Genomic DNA, 19,495 nt, shown 5'->3' on the forward strand with positions numbered 1-19,495 from the left:
CGTTCATAAGGAAATAATGATGGTCCGATATACTACATTTTCCTCTTGCTGCCTATGTAATAATTATAAAATTAATTATATCTTAGTTTGTGACACACAGCACAGGTTTAATACTGGAGATAATCCCATGGCAAGATGAAATGGCTTCTCACCAAAAATGGGATTGACTAATGAAACTGAGTCTGAAGACCAGAACTGGGATCTGGCTATAAACTTACAAGTGATCTATAGACTGGAAATTTTAGAAGCTTTCAAACGTGCTGAATTAATTAACTGTTGGTCAGAGTTCTTGGTTAAAATGACAGATTTTAACACTAGTGTCTGTGCAAGCAAAGAATGCTACAAGTGGACTAAACCCAAGATATTAAATAGGGAAGTACCTAACCATTGCTGTAATTAGGTGTCACTTCAAAACCTATGCTAAGATTTTCCACTACAGCTTTTCAGCGCTTCCACAAGTTCAGCGTGCCCTGTACAGATGCTTAATTTGTATGCTGGGCCCTGTGATAAGCTATTTCTGTCGATGAGATTCCAAAATTATAGGCACTGATGTCAATGCAGATGAGGTTAGCCTAATTTGGTCAGGAGAGGGCTATGCCATGCAAAAATCTTCTTTACATGGGCGCATAAAGGCCGCTGCCAAGACTGACAGGTGTCCAGTGGGTGGCAAGGAGCTTCACAGATAAATAGTCTTGTTAGTGCCGCTACAATTCTTGCTTCTTTAGGATACAATTTCTACTGCTTTTATTTCCTTCCACTCCACTATCCCTGCAGGATTAGCTACCTAGGTTGTGCTGAAAGTAATGCCTCCTATTTATTTCCATGGAAACTACAACAGGTACAAAAAACACAGCAGTGCTGTTTGATACAACAAATTCTTAGTTACAAAATGTGGTTTTTCAAAGTAGTCAGTAGTCAGCACCATTAGCTATGCATTTTCACCAGTGATGAACAAGAGCCTGCATGCTGCGCTCGTAAAAATCTCTACCAGCAGCGGTGACCTGTTGTCACCACTGCTACAACGCATCACCTGCTGCCTCACTGTGCTCACATCCACTGCTTGGTTTCCGTCAACATTCAGCAAAAGTTGATATATATCAGTAGGTGCCATTTTTTTCCTGCATGAAGGAATTCAGTTCCATACCTTTGCTCCATATGCATTTCCAGGTGAGATGCCATTTTATCAGGCTGCCCTTCTGCTGCCGTCTGTCACTATCGTACCACCAACACTTGCCTCTGACATTGTGGGCCAACACAGTGAATTAGGAGCCATTACTTTTGGCACAGCCTTTAGAACTAGAAAATTTTTAGAAGGTTACTCTTTTAAATCCTACTTTCTGATCTTATATATACTAGATTTTAAAATTCAATTTCTATGTCATTGTCAAAGCCCGACAATGAACGTATCTTTTTACCTTCAAAAATGGAGTATTAAATGCAGAGGTGAAATCCCAGGAAAAAGATTATTTAACCTTCGCTGGTTTTTGATAGTGAGAGATCTTGGAATCTTCTAAATATGATAAAATGGTCATCCAGGTAGATTACGAATTGTGTACAAGTATATTATATTTTTGAGAAGGCTGTGCACAGATATTAGCTGTAGTTGAGCAAGTCCCCGAACCTTTATCCAAGCTTTTCACTTTTTTCCTGTGTCGGTGTACCAGCTGTGAAATATATCAAAATTTCATTAGTATATTTATAGACGCTTTATAGAGCACTTTTCTTTGCATGTCTGTTTCCATGCCTCCTTTAAGTTAATCTGGGATTGCATTCATGTGGCTTCTTTGGGTTAGTTTAGCTTTGAGCTTGTAATGCCGCTGTTACTTTGTCAGCTGTTTCTTTAATGATGTTCTTAAACCAAAACAAAAGAAATTTCTCCATGTCCAAGAAAGAGCATTTTATGCTGACCTCTCTGTAAGAAAAGGCTGAAACTTTGCAGTGTCTCCAGTGCAGACTGAGACTGACAGACCTAAGGTAAGGCACTGGAGAGAAGCTCTCTGTTAATGGTTTCTCTGTAGTGGGTGAATGGAGTTTTGGAGGAAAATCTTTGGACGCGTGTGTTGTTGGCACCCTCATGCCAACAAATATTGTTTTAGCACAGTGACTGCTTTAAGAATGTGTAAATGTGTATAAAATGTGTCAATCGTATGAAAATGCCATTATTGAACTTTATTTACGTGTTTTTAATGCATCTACCATGTGCAATTTGTAACCCGTATGTGTCAGAGAAGAATTTGAGAGTGGGTAAGACAGAGAAGTACAGGTAGCTCAGTAAAAGATGGTAAGCTGGCAGTAGTGCAGTGTAGCCCAGAGAGTGAGGTGAGGTGTTGCAATGGCAGGTGCTGACCTGGCTTGGGGAAGGTTAGGGGTTTCAGCACTCATTAGAGCTGTTCTGAGTTTAACCAGTTCAGCTGCAATGGGTCTGCTTAACCAGTTCAGTTAAAACTGGTCAGCTTAGCCTGGATGGGTGTAGGTTTAATTAGTTCTTGGGAGAACTCATGGAAAACTACAAGCGTTTTGGATATGGTGCATCAGCAAGTTCTGTAATAAGTGTTCAGTGGGAAGAGTCTCCAGGAGAATTTTCTCCGTAAATAATTGTATCACACGCTAACTATATTTTTTTCACAAGCTTAAAAAGTTACATTTTTGAAGTGAAAGAAGATGAATGTAGTCTGCTAATGTAACTTTATCCTTTTTTTTTTGTATTTCAGATAGCATATGTCACTTCTTAGTCGAGTGATTTGCTTTTTTTTAATGAAATGCTTGAACGCGGCCAGAGTGATCTCTCTTTGAATCTCTTTAATCTTTATAAACTCTGTGGTGACTATTTCAGTTAATTATTTTTTTCATTTGTGATGCCATTATATTATTAAAATACTATACTGATGTGTGGATTTGACAGCACACGGTAATAACTAGTTTCAGTGTTTGACCCGCGTAGTCATTTTGGAGTTTTAATGGAAATGATCAAAAACAACGCTAGGCTAGTTTTGTTCTCAAATAAATCATCTGAATATTTTTGTTGCCAGCTCTGCTTAATATATTAATCTGGAAGTTTCAGCTTTTCCCCTTTAAACTTCATCTTTTTTGACATCATGATGGTTTTATATTTCTGTTTGATTGTAGCAAGGAACCAAAATGTTGCTTTTATTGCTACCTTTTACACATTTAGCATATTTTTGGGTCTTTACTGAATGTGTACATGCCTAAAGAAATGCTGAATTTTTATGTATTTATTTATTTTTTCGTGTTGGAACCTTATGTATTTACTTATTTTTAACAGAATCTGAAAATGTTATCTAAAATCCTTGAATAAACTCCTGGTTATAATAAATGGAAACTGGGGAGTCTCAGTAGATGTCAGTTTTGTGTTAACTCTTAATACTCACCAGGAAGTGAATTTAAGCATGGATGAGGACTATTAGAAGCATTTCCTTTAGCAGTCCTGGGGAAACTAATGTCTGATGATAAGTACAGGACGGGGAGATGCTTATAATGTTGAGGGAGTTGAGCCCACACATGGTTACAGGAGCCTACCCATCATTTGGGATCCACATAGAAACTATCTGGAATGGGAGACTACCCATTGCTTGGGATCCACATACAAGCTATCTGGCTTTCTTGTTCAGTCTATTTCAGAATGAGGGGGAAGCCAGGAAGCAAGTCAAAGAGCAGAGTGCAGCGGCTCTCTTTGTGCTCTGCCCCCTTGGCTTTCTGCATCCACTTGTGGCACTGCTTGGCTCTGCTCCTTGCATTCATGGGCTCCACAGATGTGCTGTGGGGGCCCTGGCTGCTTCCTGTGTTTCCCTGTTCCACATCTTAAGCACTGAACTTAGATGGCAAACTTCTATGCTTTGTGACTTCTGTAGATATTTCATGAAGGATTGTAGTAAGATGCAACTACTATGGTTGTATTTTGTGTTGTTGTTTTTTTTTTTCCTTATGTTCCTTTTCTAGTGTTGTGATATGTTGACATATTTTTGATGTTGTCCTTCTGTGAGATTACAACCTCAGTATCTCGGATTTAGGCTTCCAGTTAAATATAAGACAGGCAGCGCTACAGTCTTTCACCATTCAAAGGACGTGCTTTAGAAACAGAATGTAGCAGTTTCATTACAGTATCTAAAACACTGTTAGCTTTTTTTTGTCACGTGTTACTGTTCATCTGCTTTCACTTACATAGCCAGGTTACTTGCAAAATGGGAAGCATGTTAAAATTGAAATAAGAAATGATTCTCAGTTTGCTGTAAGCTAGCACTCAGTCTGTGTGAAGATGCATTTAATAGTGTAGATCAGTAACTCAGAGCAGCTAAATTTGGCCTTTGGATGCCTTACCTTCTGAGTGCAGGCTGTCTTGAGTGACTGGGTTGCAAGCTGAAAGTACTGACAGCACTTGTTTTTTAATAACTGTTCTGTCTTTTTCTTCACCTACATTAAGGACAAAAGCATTCATCTTGTATTCTGAAAACAGCCTAATTTCTTGCTGTGCCATAGACCTTTTGTGAGTCAGCAGATGCTGGTGTCCACAAACGGGTACAGGCAGATGCAAACAGATGTAGACCAGCCCTGGTTGAGTACAACTGTTCTAAGGTGGTTCTCTGTCCAAGGTAATAAGCCTGAGTTCTGCAGAGAGTTGGAAAATACGTTTCCCCCAAATAGAACATGGAAAATACTTAGGCGTAGACAGTCATCTTAATAACTTCTTAATTAACTTTTTTGTTGTTGTTTCTTCCAAGAGCACTTTGTAGAAGTGGAGTAGAACTTCTTGCCATCATCTCTTCTCTGGGGAGAAGCAGAAACCTAAGTTTGGAGGATTTAAACAAAGCCAATGCTTCCTTTGTGCAGCCCTCATGAAGCTTGTAGGAAGGAAGTAGGGCTTGGGGAAGCAAAAAAACAGGAATGAATCTTGAAAGACGGCACGATTCTTCCCTTGGCTGAGGATTTGATCCAACAGGTGTGGGAATTCACAGTGGAAGTTTTGTGCGTGAGGACTGAGAAATGCTAACACAGATGTGGCAGTGCTTGCTGACATTTCTGCAGTAAATGAACTTGATTACTTAAACCAATATTGGAAATAGTGGCTTTTTTGAGAGAGAATACACCTAATGATAATACACTATAAATAATGCTTTGACAAATGTATGTAAACATACATTTGACTGTATGTTAGTCTGTTATTTTTTTGTGGCGGCTGTCTGCCTTCCCATATCTCTCCTCTGACCCCAACCATCCCAAATCAAAGAGAAAAATCTGCTGCAGAGTTTATACTCACAGAAGCTTATAAGCAACTGAAGTACTTCTTTATGCTACATCATGAAAGTAGAGGTCACTGAAGCTTGTCAGACCTCAGACACATGCTTCTTTCTGCTGAGAATCTTCTAAAGCATCTTCTGTCGTGAATGCTACGTTAAAACAACCCTCTCCGTCCACCAAAACAAATAAAAACTTGGGTTATTTTAGTAATAGAGGTTACTTACTCAAAAAGGCAAATCCTTCATCTTTGTTTTGGAAAATGAATGCTGTAATAGTTTGGAAAATCAGTTCCAACACTCCTTCCCTTCTTTACTTACACTTAAGTGCTGGTTTTTCTCCTTTTTAAAAATTACTATCATTTGAATGTCCCTTAAAATGCTTTTGTAAGTAAATAGCCTCAAAAAATTGGAGCCAGAATAAATGAGAATACTGCTGTAGAATTTATGTTCTTTGGCTAAATATGTTTTTTACAAGAATGAGGGTTGTATGGTACGAACTGGCCCAGTGACAGATGAACCAGTTTAGCTGCTTTAAATTTCCAATAGTATATTCTATGTATTTCTAGAGATGGAATCGTACTACATTGGAGAAACAACCGAAAGATTAATTACAGTTTGTGATGTGAAAGATTTGAAACTAAGAGCTTATTCTAATTTGTATTTCAAAAGAAGCATTTTAGGAATCACTTGTTTCTAGATGTTTAGAAAGTAAAAATGCATTCACTGCTCAAGTGACATGCATGCTTTTTTGCCATGTTACTCAGGGCCATTTTTGTTAACCTGTGCAAATGTGATATCGAGCCAAAAAGATCAAGAGCGAAAAACAGCCATCAGAAAAATGCAACATTGAGTAGCCTGCTTAATTTGGCAAAGCTTTGTGTTTCCCTACTGTATTGGTTATTAATATACAGATGGTAGCAAATGTACAGAAGGTAAGGGTAAAGGAAAATTCACCAGTGGTGGTGCCTTGGCTGAAGAAGCTGGGGCAGTCCTTGCTGGTGAGTGATCTCCAAGAGATGCTGCTTCAGTGGCAGTCAGCCCTTAAATGAGATCTCAGAGGGGATGGAGTCAAGCTCCACCCCTTCCGGGAGCACAGCTACATCACTCTCACCTGTGCTCCCACAGCTGACCCCATACTTGCCTCAGCTGATTAATCAGAGGTTCAGGCTGTGATTACCAACCTCCCATACTCCTACCAAAATGTATAATACCTCATACCCTTTTTGGAAATAATGTCCCAAGTGCACACAGGGTGATCCTCATAATACGGTAAGGTAGTTGATGAATGAGGAAAATAAAAGTTGTTGGATTCTGTTCATTCACTGAGGTTGGATCCCTTCTTTCTCTTGCTCGCTGAAGGCTGTGGTGGAAGATGTCTGAAACTTAAAAACGTTTTTAAAGAGTATTCAACCTTCTGGGTCAGTAGCGGCTTTTGGAAGGCCAAGTTGTGGAGTTGTAAGCCTTGCTTTAAGATCAGCCTGCCTCTTGAGATTGATTGCAGTAACCTGGGTACTGATGGCTATTTACGTGTGCTAATGGAGGTGTGTTTTGCTACTTTATCATGTTTGCTTACTGCTCACTAGCTGATAAGTAGCTTTAATGATAAAAGTATTTGGGATCATGTGCCTCCCTTTCAGCGTGGCAGATTTATTGATTAAGAAGTTGAAATTAAGAACCTTAGATCATATGTTAAATTAAGACATAAGCAGAAGTAGCATTTATAAAAACTGGCCACTGTCTATGTACTGTGAAATTCTAGTAATCTTAGTGTCCATAAAAACAATGGGATATTTTCCACCAATTTTCCTTGAGTGTGGTATTCAGTGTTAAGCTTGGGCTGCAACAGTAGCTACTTTTGTTGTAGGAATACTTCTTTTGGACTGTGGTGTTATTCTTAGTGAAGGGTGCTAGAAAGAGAGAGATCACAAATGGTAGATGACGCATCAAGGAGAAGAGTGAAGAAAAGATGGAAGTTACTTTAGACCTTTGTCTTGCATTATGTGCTGATTAATTGGTAAATGATAAGTCTGTTCCGTTGCTGTTATTTACATGTTGTTAATGTTTCTGTGGTTAAGTTCTCCGACCAGTCCAGTAATGGACCAGATGAGACTGCATCCTAGAAATCTAAGTGCAACAAGTCACTATTCCTTGCTTGTTTGAGAAGATGACATTTAAAGGGCAGAGACCCCACAGAGATTTAATTTCTGGGCCAGCTGTACAAGTGTGTGCTTGTGAAATCAGGTCACTCTGGAAAGTAGGAGTGATTTGAGGCAGGCTTCAAAATTCTGCATTAAAAAAATACATGGAGGTGGAGATATGAGGAACCCTGCTGTATTTAGACAGGAGTATCGTATCAGATCCAATAATGTATATGAAATAGGATGCATTTATTTCAACATTGAGTTTCTTGTAGGTGTTGCTGCATTTATTTTATTTGGTGAAAAGCATTTAGAGAAGCATCTGTAGATGTAGTGGTCACAGAAGTTTGGAAGATAATGAATTATACTTAATTCATTGAAAAATCATGGAACAAATGAATACTTACAAATATACCATTAAAACTGTGAATCCTATACTTAGTCCTTGGAATAAAAGTGCCTTGCAGATTCCTAGATGCGTATATGGAAGATCTTGGCAAATCATGATGGCCTATCAATGGGGAGCTACTTGGAATGTGGTAGAAGCTTGTCCCATATTACAGCTACTTCAAAATGAAACCAAACTGACAACTTGAGCAAATTCTTCAGTGGAATCCTTGTAACAACAGTTGTGCGACCCTCTTTCAGCTATATTGATGATGAAATCTTTTGTGTGGTGTTCTTTTATTTAAGAATTACATGAGAAGATATTCTCAGCAAAGGAAAAAATGATAGTAGAACATAGCAGAGTATGCTTTTACTTAGGTGGGTTTACATTGCCCTGTATCATTAATTTTCAATTCAAGCCATTGGGATATTTGTTTGAAGACTGTAAGCAATACTGTATGCATTTGTGCATTTGCACTGATGGCAAGGGGTGAACTAGATGCTGGCTTGTATGCAATATTTGTTATATGTTGGAATTTTTGCCTCATAAAGCATTTGAATTTGGGCAGATTTTAGCCTCCTGTGGCAGGGTCTAATTCAGGAAATTTGCCTGGATGTGGCCTTAAGCATACACACATTTCCTGAGATTTGTGTAGTATGGGTGTAAAGTTGCCCATAGCCACTGTGTCCATATCTGGTCTAGCTGTGTCAAACTGATAATGCAGATACAGCCTAATGCCATTTATTTACTTTATTTTTTTAGCTAACACCAGATTGGCGATTATTAATTGTCAGCATGTCTTAAATTAGGTGAAGTGTTTGGAGATGATAATGCTTATAAATCGACATGCATGACAGATTATGTTTTGGGTGGGTGTTAACCTTTTAGATAAGGTTTGTGTGTATTAGGCAGGGTACCAAATGGTGCGTTTTGATTGAATGTTCGTGCCTGTGGTTTTGGTTTGACTGGTATTTGGAGGCAAGCTGAGGGGAGGGAGCGAAAGATGTGCAATCGATGCTCTTGGAGGAAATGATTTTAATTGCCAGTCCAGAAAAATGGCTGAGTGGGAGAGGACGTGAGGGGCAAGTTCATCTATTTGAATGTTAAGCTGAAAACATGTCTTAGTTCATCGTTCAGGGATGAGCACAGATAGCTGTGAAGGGGTGCTATAAAGGGTAACTTGGTATTGGGTGGACATAAGAGATCAGAGAACCACAACTGGTTTTAGTGACTGCATGTATTAAGTGCATTAACTTTTTTTTTCATCACTTTATTTATAGTAACTTGCTACAAAAGGGTCTTTGAAATATGTTTTGAAGTTCAGTTCATTGTAGTTCTCTAGGTGGCAGAGGTAAAGGGGGGCTTCAGCTGGGGTGAAATCTGTTGGAAATGGGATCTTCATAAAATAAGCCCGGTGCTTGGTGAACTGCTATTTTGTAATAGGCTGATCCCGAGTCTAGCAAGCTTTGCTGCCTTAAAATACATATAATAAGTGTAATTGTGGTTTTTAATCCCCTTTACTAAACCCTGTGGCTGTTATAAGGCTTTAATGTTGCCCGTGTCCTCTGGTTGTCATGCCTTCTCATCCAGAGCTCTTGGCAGGAGGCGTGGGGCAGCACTTCCATGTTGCTGGGCTGTCAGGTGACAGTGCTCCTGCAGCTGCTGGGCTGCAACACAGCCTTGCTTCCTCTTGTTCTGCTGCATGCAGTCCTACAGGCTCAGAAACATTCAGTCGGTGGCACCACGAGGGTCAGGGAGGGGGATTACACTTGGGAACTTTTGGGCGATCCAATGGGAATTGCATCAGTCTGGTGTTTAACTCTGATCCTTATCAAATGGATTACTTCTAAGGTAGGTCATTTTATTGTTACAGTTTGACTAAATGGTTTTATAAGTAGTAGCCTGAGAGAAAACAACTCATTAAGAACTTCATAAGTTCTTATTTTACTTTTTTTTTTTTTTTTAAACTCTAATCTGTTTTGGAAATACATCATTCATGACTTCAAATTGCATTTCTTAAGTGTTCAAACATGATTTTATGGCTCTCGACTTCTTCCTTGCTTCAAGCGGGCAAGGTATGTTTGCAGCAATGCCAATTAGGAAACTGCAAAATGATCTGAAATGCCTTCCAAAGGACAGGGTTTAATTTGCTGGTCTTCAGTTTTACAGCACTTTAAAGAGTTTGTGAAAATAAGGAAAAACAATTTTAAACGTAGTGAGAATAATTCAGATTAGTGTTTTGCTTCCTGGACAGGATATCCTTTTTGTGTTGTTGATTTCAGGGCTGGGGGAGTGGAAATACCAGTTTTGTTTGCTTAGGTGAAATACCGGCTACTTCTCTCACTTTGTAGACTTTGAGCTGCAGATGCTTGTGTTAGGAAAAATGTGGGCTAATGTTTGGCAAACTTAGGAGTTCCTACTCTATTGTTCTGAAGAAAATAAGTATCTGCATAATGTATATGATGGTAATAAATGAGGGTGGAATTGGTGTCTGAAATTGAGAGCAGACTCTTTACAGCACAGCTCACTACCTGGCTTGAAATTAATTCCAAAAGGAGCAACGCAGTTACGTTTCATGTCATGAAGGAGGGCTGGAATCAGTGGAGGGGACATGGAAAGAAATCAGAGTTCCTTCATCTTTATACAGATGGATATTTTTATTAGTACTCAATTTTAATTGTTTTGTACAATCAGCGGGAGAATCTGACAAATGTGAATTGGAATTTGTTGTCAAACCAAACTTTTGTCAAGTCTCTTTACCTTGAGCTGCCGGTCACTACTAGCAAAGCGGTTCCAAGTTTACTAAGGCAAAAGTGGCCAGGCTTAGTTGCAAGCAAGAGACCACAGTACGCTAATAAATGTTCGTTTACTATGAAGGCAGATTCTGGTTTCCAAAGTTTTACAACTGGTATGCTAGCTCAGTGTGTCATCTGTGTTATACTGGCATACTGGGTTTTGATTGCTTGTTTGTTTTTTTTGTTTTGCTTAATTTAGAATTGTGTCCTTATTCAGTTTGGTCAAAGATTCTATTAAAGGGAAAATAATAGTACTTCCAGGCGGCTGACAGTACAGTTAAAAGTTCTTTCTTATAGTTATCATCTTAATCACCTACGAGGTCATTTCTTTTACATGAATTTTAGTGTGTTCATCCAATCACCTCACTTTGCTTCTGTGCCCTTGTGTTACTCCAGTTTAATTTAGTAAGGCTTTCTTTCTTCACTTCAGTAAGTTGCATGCTTTTTCTGAATATGCTTTCTTTTCTGATCAGTTTTCAAGCTTTCTGCTTATATCTTTCTGCTAAAACCTTAAACTTTTAAACTAATGAAACTTTAGGGAAGTATTTATTATTGTTCCAGTTGCTGTACTTCTGAGGTGGATGAGACGAAAAGGATGAGAGGAAAGACAGCTACAATTACTGTTTGTCTTGTGTTGATATTTATATGAAGTAGCTTTTATATGGCAGAAAATATTGAAGTAGCCGTATTCAGATATTTGATATATACACGCATACAGTTAATTGTATTGCTTATTAGCATTGCCTTCCTGAAATTAAATACATTTTCGTATCTCTGGTCTGATAAACTTTCAAAATGACTGCTTTGAACTTCATGAACAATTTACAGAATTGTAGTCGGACTGTCTTGCAGTGGCTTGCCTTTGGTTAATGACAACTCCTTAATTGGTTTTAAGGAGCATTTTCCTGTACCTTACTGAGTGAAACTCTGGTGGTATCTTGTGGAACGCTCAGGAATTTTTAATTACCAATATCATTATAGGAATTGCATTAAATGACAGTCTTGCTTTTGAAATCCAATAATAATAAAATAAATCCAGTCTAATTAGTTTGTCATTTTAGGTGCTTCTAGTTGAAAAACCATCTTAGAGTGTTAAATTGTTTCCAAGGGTGTACATAGGCACAGCATGATCAGCAAATTGCAGTTACCATAATACAGTAACTTCTCTGAACTTGTTCTCAATTTCTCTTGCTGAGAACAGTCTCTCTTATTGTTGGGCAAACATCTTTGGCAGAAAAGCCAAGTAGGTAAAAAATATCTGACTGGCTGCGTTGCTGTCCTCTAGCTTTCTTTTCCAGAGTCTGAATAAACAACTGAATTGCAAAATGAAAGTTGTGCACCCCATCACGAAGTATAGATGATTTCATTTGGGTAGAAGATACAGATATTTGAAAACCTACAGCTCCTTCAATTTCTTTTTGCCATTATGGAATGAGACCAGCAGTTGCTTCAGTTGGCAGCCTGAAGTCTGGATAGTGAACAATCACCAACATAAAGTGTCTGACATTAATTGTTGTGCTTAGCTCTGAATCAGGTGAGGGAATTGCTGTGATAAAACTGATCTGTCCGTGGAAACTTCTCTGTTTGGCTTGAATGAAGCAATCACGGAATCGCAGGGGTTAGAAGGTACCTCAAGGGATCACTGAGTCCAACCCCCTCCCTGAAGCAGGTTCCCTACAGTAGGTTGCACACACGGGTGTCCAGCCGGTTCTTGAATATCTCTGTAGAAAGAGACTCCGCAACCTCTCTGGGCAATCTGTTCCAGTGCTCCATCACCCTTACCATAAGGAAGTTTTTCTGCGTGTTAGTATGGAACATTCTGTGTTCAGGTTTTAGGCCATTGCTCCTTGTTTTATTCCTACACACCTCTGAGAAGAGCCTGGCCTTCTCCCTTTACCTCCCACATCTGCTTAGACATTTCACAGAATCACCAAGGTTAGAAAAGATCTACAAGATTATCCAGTTCACCAATCACCAATAATTCTCACTAAACCATGTTCCTCAACACAATGTCCAAATTTTCCTTGAACACCTTCAGGGTTGGTGACTCCACCACTTCCCTGGGCAGCCCATTCCACTGCCTGATCACTCATTCACAGAAGTAGTATTTCCTAATGTCCAGTCTGAACCTCCCCTTGCACAGCTTGAAGCCCTTCTATCTAGTCCTATCACCAGTTATATGAGAGAAGAGGCTGACCCCCAGCTCACTACAACCTCCCTTTAGGTTGTTGTAGAGAGCAATAAGGTTTCCCCTAAGCCTTCTCTTCTCCAGACTGAACAATCACAGCTCCTTCAGCCTCTCCTCATAAGGCCTGTGCTCCAGACCCCTCACCAGCTTTGTTGCCCTTCTCTGAACACGCTTCAGGGCCTTGATGTCTTTCTTGCAGTGAGGGGCCCAAAACTGGACACAGTACTCGAGGTATGGCCTCACCAGTGCTGAGTACAGGGGGACAGTCACTTCTGGCAGCACTGTTTCTGATGCAAGCCAGGATGCCATTGGCATTCTTGGTCACCTGGGCACACTGCTGGCTCATGTTCAGCTGAGCATCAATCAGTACCCCTAGCTCCGTTTCCTCTACACGTTTCCTCTGCCCCAAGCCTGTAGCGCTACCTGGGGTTGTTGCGGCCAAAGAGCTGGACCTGGCATTTGGTCTTGTTGAAACTCATCCCATTGGCTTCAGCCCAGCTCTCCAGCCTGTCTAGATCCCTCTGTAGGGCCTCACTACCCCCAGGCAGATCCACTCTTCCAAACAGCTTGGAGTCATCTGCAAACTTACTGAGGGTGCACTCAATGCCCTCATCCAGGTCATTAATAAAGATACTGAAGAGGACAGGCCCCAGCACCGACCCCTGGGGAACACCACTTGTGACTGGTCACCAGTTGGATTTAACTCCGTTCACTGCCACTGTCTGAGCCCGGCCCTCCAGCCAGCTCTTTACCCAGTCAAGGTTATACCTGTCTAAGCCACAGGCTACCAGCTTCTACAGGAGAATACTGTGGGAGACAGTGTCAAAGGCTTTGCTGAAGTCTAGGTAGGCTACAACAACAGCCTTTCCCTCGTCCACCAGACAGGTCACTAGATCATAGAAGGAGATCAAGTTGGTCAAGCAGGACCTGCCCTTCATGAACTCATGCTGGCTAGGCCTGATCCCTTGATTGTCCCGCACGTGCTGTGTGATCTCCCTCAGGACAATCTGCTCCATAACCTTCCCTGGCACCGAGGTAAGACTAACCTGCTTGTAGTTCCCCAGGTCCTCCTTACAACCCTTCTTGTCCATAAACGTTTATCAGGTCCCCTCTCAGTCTTCTTTTTCCCAGATTACTCAGCTTTTCCTCATACGGGAGATGCTCCGGGCCGTTAATCATTTTTGTGGCCTTCTAGGAGATCTCTCTCTTTCTTGAACTGAGGAGCCCAGAACTGGACTCAGTAATATGACTGTGGCCTCACCAGGGCAGAGTAGATGGGGAGGATCACCTCCCTTGACCTGCTGTTCGCATTCTTTTTAATGTACTCCAAGGTCCCATTGACCTTCTTGGCCACAAGGGCACGCTGCTGGCTCATGGCCAACCTGTTGTCCCAAGTCCTCTGCAGAAGTCCTTTTCATCAGGTCATCCCCTAACCTGGACTGATGCACGCAGTTATTCCTCCCCATGTATAAGACTCCGCACTTGCTCTTGTTAAACCTCATCAGGTTCTTCCCTGCCCAACTCTCCAGTCTGTCCAGGTCTTGTTGAATGGTAGCACAGACTTAGGTGTGTCAGCCAATCCTTCCAGCATCATCAGCAAAACTTGCTGAAGGTGTACTCCATCCCTTCAACTTCTTCCAAGAAGAGTGGTGCTCTTTTCCCAGTTATTAAATGTTTATGCTATGTAGCACCAGTGAAGTGGCTTCCCTTTCATGAAGATGCAGCTATGTGCTGTTTTGGTGCATCATTCCCATGGCATGACTCTTAGTAATTTTCTGTTCACGTGTGAAAAGACTTTCAGGAAGAAAATCTGTTGATAAGTAATCCCTTTACCCATTTTTCTGGCATTTTTGTGTCATTGTAGGAATAGTGGTTTTTCACTTTATTTTGATTTTTTTCCATTCCCTTTCCAGACAGATGTAAAAAAAAAGGTAGGAGAAATCACCGCTTTTCTGTGTTGTCCTTTGAAAAAAGAGATAATACTCTAATAGGAAACTAAAACTTAAGGTGAAGTTTTCAAAGTGGAAGCGCATTGTAAACAATCCTCCAACTTCCCAGTTGTCTTTTTGAGATGTCTTCACTGCTGAAGCAGAACAGCCCACCCAATGTTAGCCTGTTGTTCTCATGTATGGAAAGGAGTGGAGAATAACTTGGCCTAATTATTTGAGGAGTTTGTTGAATCACTTGGAGCCCAGCAGGTATTCTTACAGGACCAAGTTTATCCTTGTGCTTGAAAAGAACTACCTAAACACGTTAGGATTGTCTTCAGTTTCAGCACAAGCAGTTCAGTCTGCCTCTTGGAATGGGGCTTATCTGCTTGAGAAATGCACAGAGGGTCAAGGAGTTCAGTGAGTTCTCTTGTAGTTAATAGATACAAAGCTTCAGGCAGACCAAAGAAGTGTGACAGAGCTCTGGAAATAGTTTTACCGAGTTCATGTTATTTACAAAATTGAGCAAGATCAGGATAAAAAGAAATTAATTTTGATAGAATAATCTGACAGTACGCTTGGACTTGAGTTATTGTTTTCTATAAACATGGGCACTGTTAACTCCCCTTCTGTCTGACTATACCACAGTACTCCTAGCGTTGTCCCACCCTTATTTTCCTGGCTTAAAGGTGTGAGGTCTGACTACCAGCACCCATTAGTGCCTTTCCCTTAGCAGAACTTACTGTATTTAACAAATTTCAGTGAATGAAACAGCAGTGGGATCTCTACCCTTGTAATAGCATTAGTTGAGATTGTTGAAACTATCCTACGACCTTTGAAGTCTTAGTAATGAGGTTTATAATACATTGCTTCTTTTTCATTTCATTTGGAAACCAAACTTTGAGAGGTGATTCTAAAAGGTTTGGTTGCATAAAGATTCCTGTGAGATCTTTTACTGTCCCCACAGAATGAACTCACCTGTTTGTATAAGCTCATTATAAACTAGGGGGTTATGTTCTTAAAAAGTGCTAATGTGTTTGATCTGCTATTTTAGCCAGCAAATATTATTTTAGATTTTAGTTAGCAAATAAAGCTTTAAAAAGGATTTCTGTTTTGATCAATTTCTTCGCGTTGTTTTCTGTCTTAGAGCCTGAGGCCCCCATTAATTATGATTCTTCTAGCTGCGTTTGTGTTGACCTTCCTGCTGTATTAAGTTACAGGATTGTACTGGACGTGTCCAGGAATCGATGTGATAGGCAAGTGCAAACTGCAGATTTGCACTAAATTCCGTCACCAATTGCGCTTAGTCAGTGATATGAAATGCTTCAGGCTAATGAAAATTCATCCAGTTGAGATTTGCTGAAATTCTAAGGTCATGGGAAGAAATCTGAACGCAGTAGTGGGAAATCAGTGTCGTTTTCTGACTGAAGAGCTGTATTGCTAACTTCTCTGTCAGGGAAGGCGCACTGCTGTGTGATTTGCTGCACAAACATATTTCGAGGGAAGGCTGATTTGCATTGTTTACGATTTTCCAAGGAAACATGGAACAAAAGCGAAGACAGTATAAAAGTGCTGTACAGAGAGTTCTTCCTTGTAGTTTTTTATATAATAGCTAGTATAATTGGACCTCATTTGGAGATAGGTCTTTGGTCATTTCTGTAATTAAATATTAAGCTTACCTTTGGGAAGAAACTTCTCTGATTTCAAGTGCAAAGTTTCATGGCTTTTTTTTTAATTCTTCCTTCTTTTAGCACAGAAGTTACTTTGTTGTTTTAATACTTTCTGGGTTTGGAGTCCTAACACATCAGTTATAGAAATTGTACTGATAGAGGTTATTAAGCTTTCTTTGAGTGCATTCAGTTTGCACTTTAGATAGATTCTTATAAGCAGTCTTGCCTTTTTCCACTTCCCAATAATTTCTTTACTTCTTTCTCCTGTTGTTCTTCTCAACAGGCAAGCGCTGTTTTTCTGTGCTTTTACTCGCTTTTTGGACTTGAATGTTTTTGGACCCATGGCCCTGGTGTAGTGTTCTCTTACTAAGGAATAAATCGGTCCCTGCATTCACCTACAAGTTGGCTTTTATCTGAACTTTTCTAAGGGTTATGATATGACCCTTTGGGACACCCAGGACTTTACAGTTCAGAATGTAATTAAGTGTGCTGGGCAAGGGGAAAAAAAAAAAAAGCAACCTAACAAAACCACCTAAAGCCCTCTTGTGTAACTGGTGGAACTGAACTCTGACTGTGAACGCAATCCTCTGCTTCTAGGGTCAAGATAGCATTGGTTCGGGCCCTGTGTTGGCAAATGGGAGAAGATGGTGGAAATACACTAAGGGAAAGACATGAGGCTGAGTGCTAGCTTGTGCCAAGTTCTAAAGGCTACATGATACTGGTGTTGTGTAACTGCATGAACGTTTCCCCCAGTTTTTAGCTATTGCAGGTCCAGTTTACCACATTCTCAGTGATTCCTGAACTATAACTGTTACCACGTCAGCTTAATGTTTCTGGAGCTCTGAAATCAGTTTTGTATGGGTTAAGAATTGCATCTTTGTTGGGAGTCTCTGTGTGTTGTGTACAGATTGCTTGATGACTCTTCTAGATGTTTCTTCAGAATACCTTAAATAGGTACGTTGCTTGGCCTACAGGAAGTGCTAGGTGGAAGAAAGCCATGTGCCATTCACATTCCACCCTGCAGAAAACAGGTGCTATTCCGGTTCTTCTTCTGAAACTATTGTAGCTTTACAAACTGGGTTAGCTCATGGGCAAGTGAATAAGCAAGGAACTGTCAGTATTTGAAGTAAAAGGCTATGAGAAGTGTGTTTTTGCATCTGCTTTATCTTGTTCTGTGTCTTCTTTATTTTTGGAAATGATAGGGGAACATCTGAAAAGAAAGTTAGAGGGGTATATTTCTTCCACGCTCTTCTGTTTTATCATAATCTCTTTGACAAGAGCTCTTGTCCTTCCTTTGTCCCCTCCTAAAACAAAGTCTGAATGGATGTTTGAAGGATGCATGTTCAAACTTGGGAAATACATTTTGAGGGCTAACTTGTATACGGACGATTCATATTTCATTTTTAAATTGAAAGAGAAGTAATTTCATTCTAACATGCATAAAATGTCCTTTTTTTTTTTGCAGAGACGTGGAGCCATTTCCTATGACAGCTCCGATCAGACTGCGCTGTACATTCGTATGCTAGGTAAGCATACCAGCTTCTGTATTGCAGGGATTTTACGGTTTTTATTGTTCAGAAAAACATAAAATTATATGTATATATTTGAGCATTGTACTTTTAAGCTTAATAATTCCCCTTTTCCTGGGAAATATTCTGGTTAAATTCTTTAGAAGAGTGTCTCTGTGTTGATTTTTCGAGTTTTTTGTTTGTTTGGCTTTTAAATGTTTTTTTAATCTTTGAGTTAACCATTATGTTGAATATTTTGTGCATTTAAATAAAAACAAATTCTGGTTCTTGTGATCAACGTAAAGCATTTGGTAGAAGTTTTAGTTTTACAAATAACTCCAATTTACTTGTGATGCATCTTTCATTCTTGTTATGGAATTTCACCTCTGCGTGGTACCCTTCTGGTTAAAACTCTAGCTTAGAGAATATCTATGTGTGGAAATTACCATAAACTTCAGAAGATTTCAGTACTGAGGCTGTGAAGTGCTCAAGGTGTTCTTCAAATAATGGCACAGTTCTAAAAAATACTTCTTATCAATTCTAGAGGATGACTTGAGAAGGAAAAGGACGTGTGACAGGGCTGGTAGCTTAGTCAGCTTTCTGAAGAATGTTTCCAGAGTAACAACTAGAGAAAGCCAAATTAAAAAGAAAGGACAGCACTGGGAGGAGCAAGCATTGGGGACACCCTCTGTGATACTGAGTGCACTGAGGGCTAAGTTGAGGTTAATAGGTGAGAGGAGCAAGCTGCAAAGCTCACGTAGATGATTGAAGGGGCTCTATATGCTCTTAAGTCTGTTTCACGGCAGAACTGCAGCGCTTAATTTAAGCCAACTTCAGCTACGATTTTGTGTTGAAATGGACTGTGAATGCTTACATGTCTTGCACAGCTCAGTGAACACAAACAGCTGGTGATTATACATTCTTAACCTGCTCTGACTAGATCAGCCAGAACGTGTCTTTTTTTGTGCCGAGTCGTTTCAGTTCAGTTGGAAATCGCACTTAGCCCAGTCTCCAGAAATTCAAGACTGTATTTTCTATGTAGTCATAAGCTACACATGTAGACGAATATGTATGTGCATGTAAAATGCAGCTTGGACTTAGCGCCTTTTCATTTTTTTAGTTACTTTGTTCTTGATTTATTGATTTGTTTTCATATTAAGTTTGTAAGGCTGTTCATACTGCAGCACTGGCTGTCTAGTAAAGAATCTTCAATAGCAGAATGTAATTTGGAGAATTGTTAAAAGAAAAAAAAAGGAGGACAGATGATGCTGGTTTCTAAGTGTTAATTTAAAAAGCAGTGTTTTTTTTGTTTTTTTTTTGAGGGGGTAGAATTAGGTTTATTTCATATTAAGAAGTCAAGTGGCTGATTTTCAATCGTCCTTCTTGCAAGATAAACAGTAGAATTCTTCAAAATGGGATTTATTATTATTATTATTATTTTATTTTTTTTTAACTGATCTGCTAATGGTAGAAGTTCAGCTTGTAGGAAAATAGTTCTTGATTTCTGGGGAGAATAACCTTCGGCTGCTTTAGAAGCATGGCTTAATTGTAGCACCTAATAGTTAGGCCCATGAATTCTGCAGGAGAGTTTGATTGCAGAACTCAACTGAAACGTGAAGAAAGTAAAG

At 39.8% G+C, this 19,495-nt stretch overlaps 1 protein-coding gene across 2 annotated transcripts in view; it reads left to right on the forward strand.

The window, feature by feature from the left end:
* PDE7A (phosphodiesterase 7A) overlaps nt 1-19,495 on the forward strand; it is a 70,566-nt gene that overhangs the window by 19,418 nt on the left and 31,653 nt on the right. For both annotated transcript variants that reach the window (XM_072329835.1, XM_072329834.1), the window contains exon 2: nt 17,825-17,885. In XM_072329835.1, the coding sequence (XP_072185936.1) occupies nt 17,825-17,885 (61 nt within the window). The remainder of the gene's footprint in view (nt 1-17,824; nt 17,886-19,495) is intronic.

Source organism: Excalfactoria chinensis, chromosome 2 (genome assembly GCF_039878825.1).
Source record: "Excalfactoria chinensis isolate bCotChi1 chromosome 2, bCotChi1.hap2, whole genome shotgun sequence".
NCBI classification, from domain to species: domain Eukaryota; kingdom Metazoa; phylum Chordata; class Aves; order Galliformes; family Phasianidae; genus Excalfactoria; species Excalfactoria chinensis.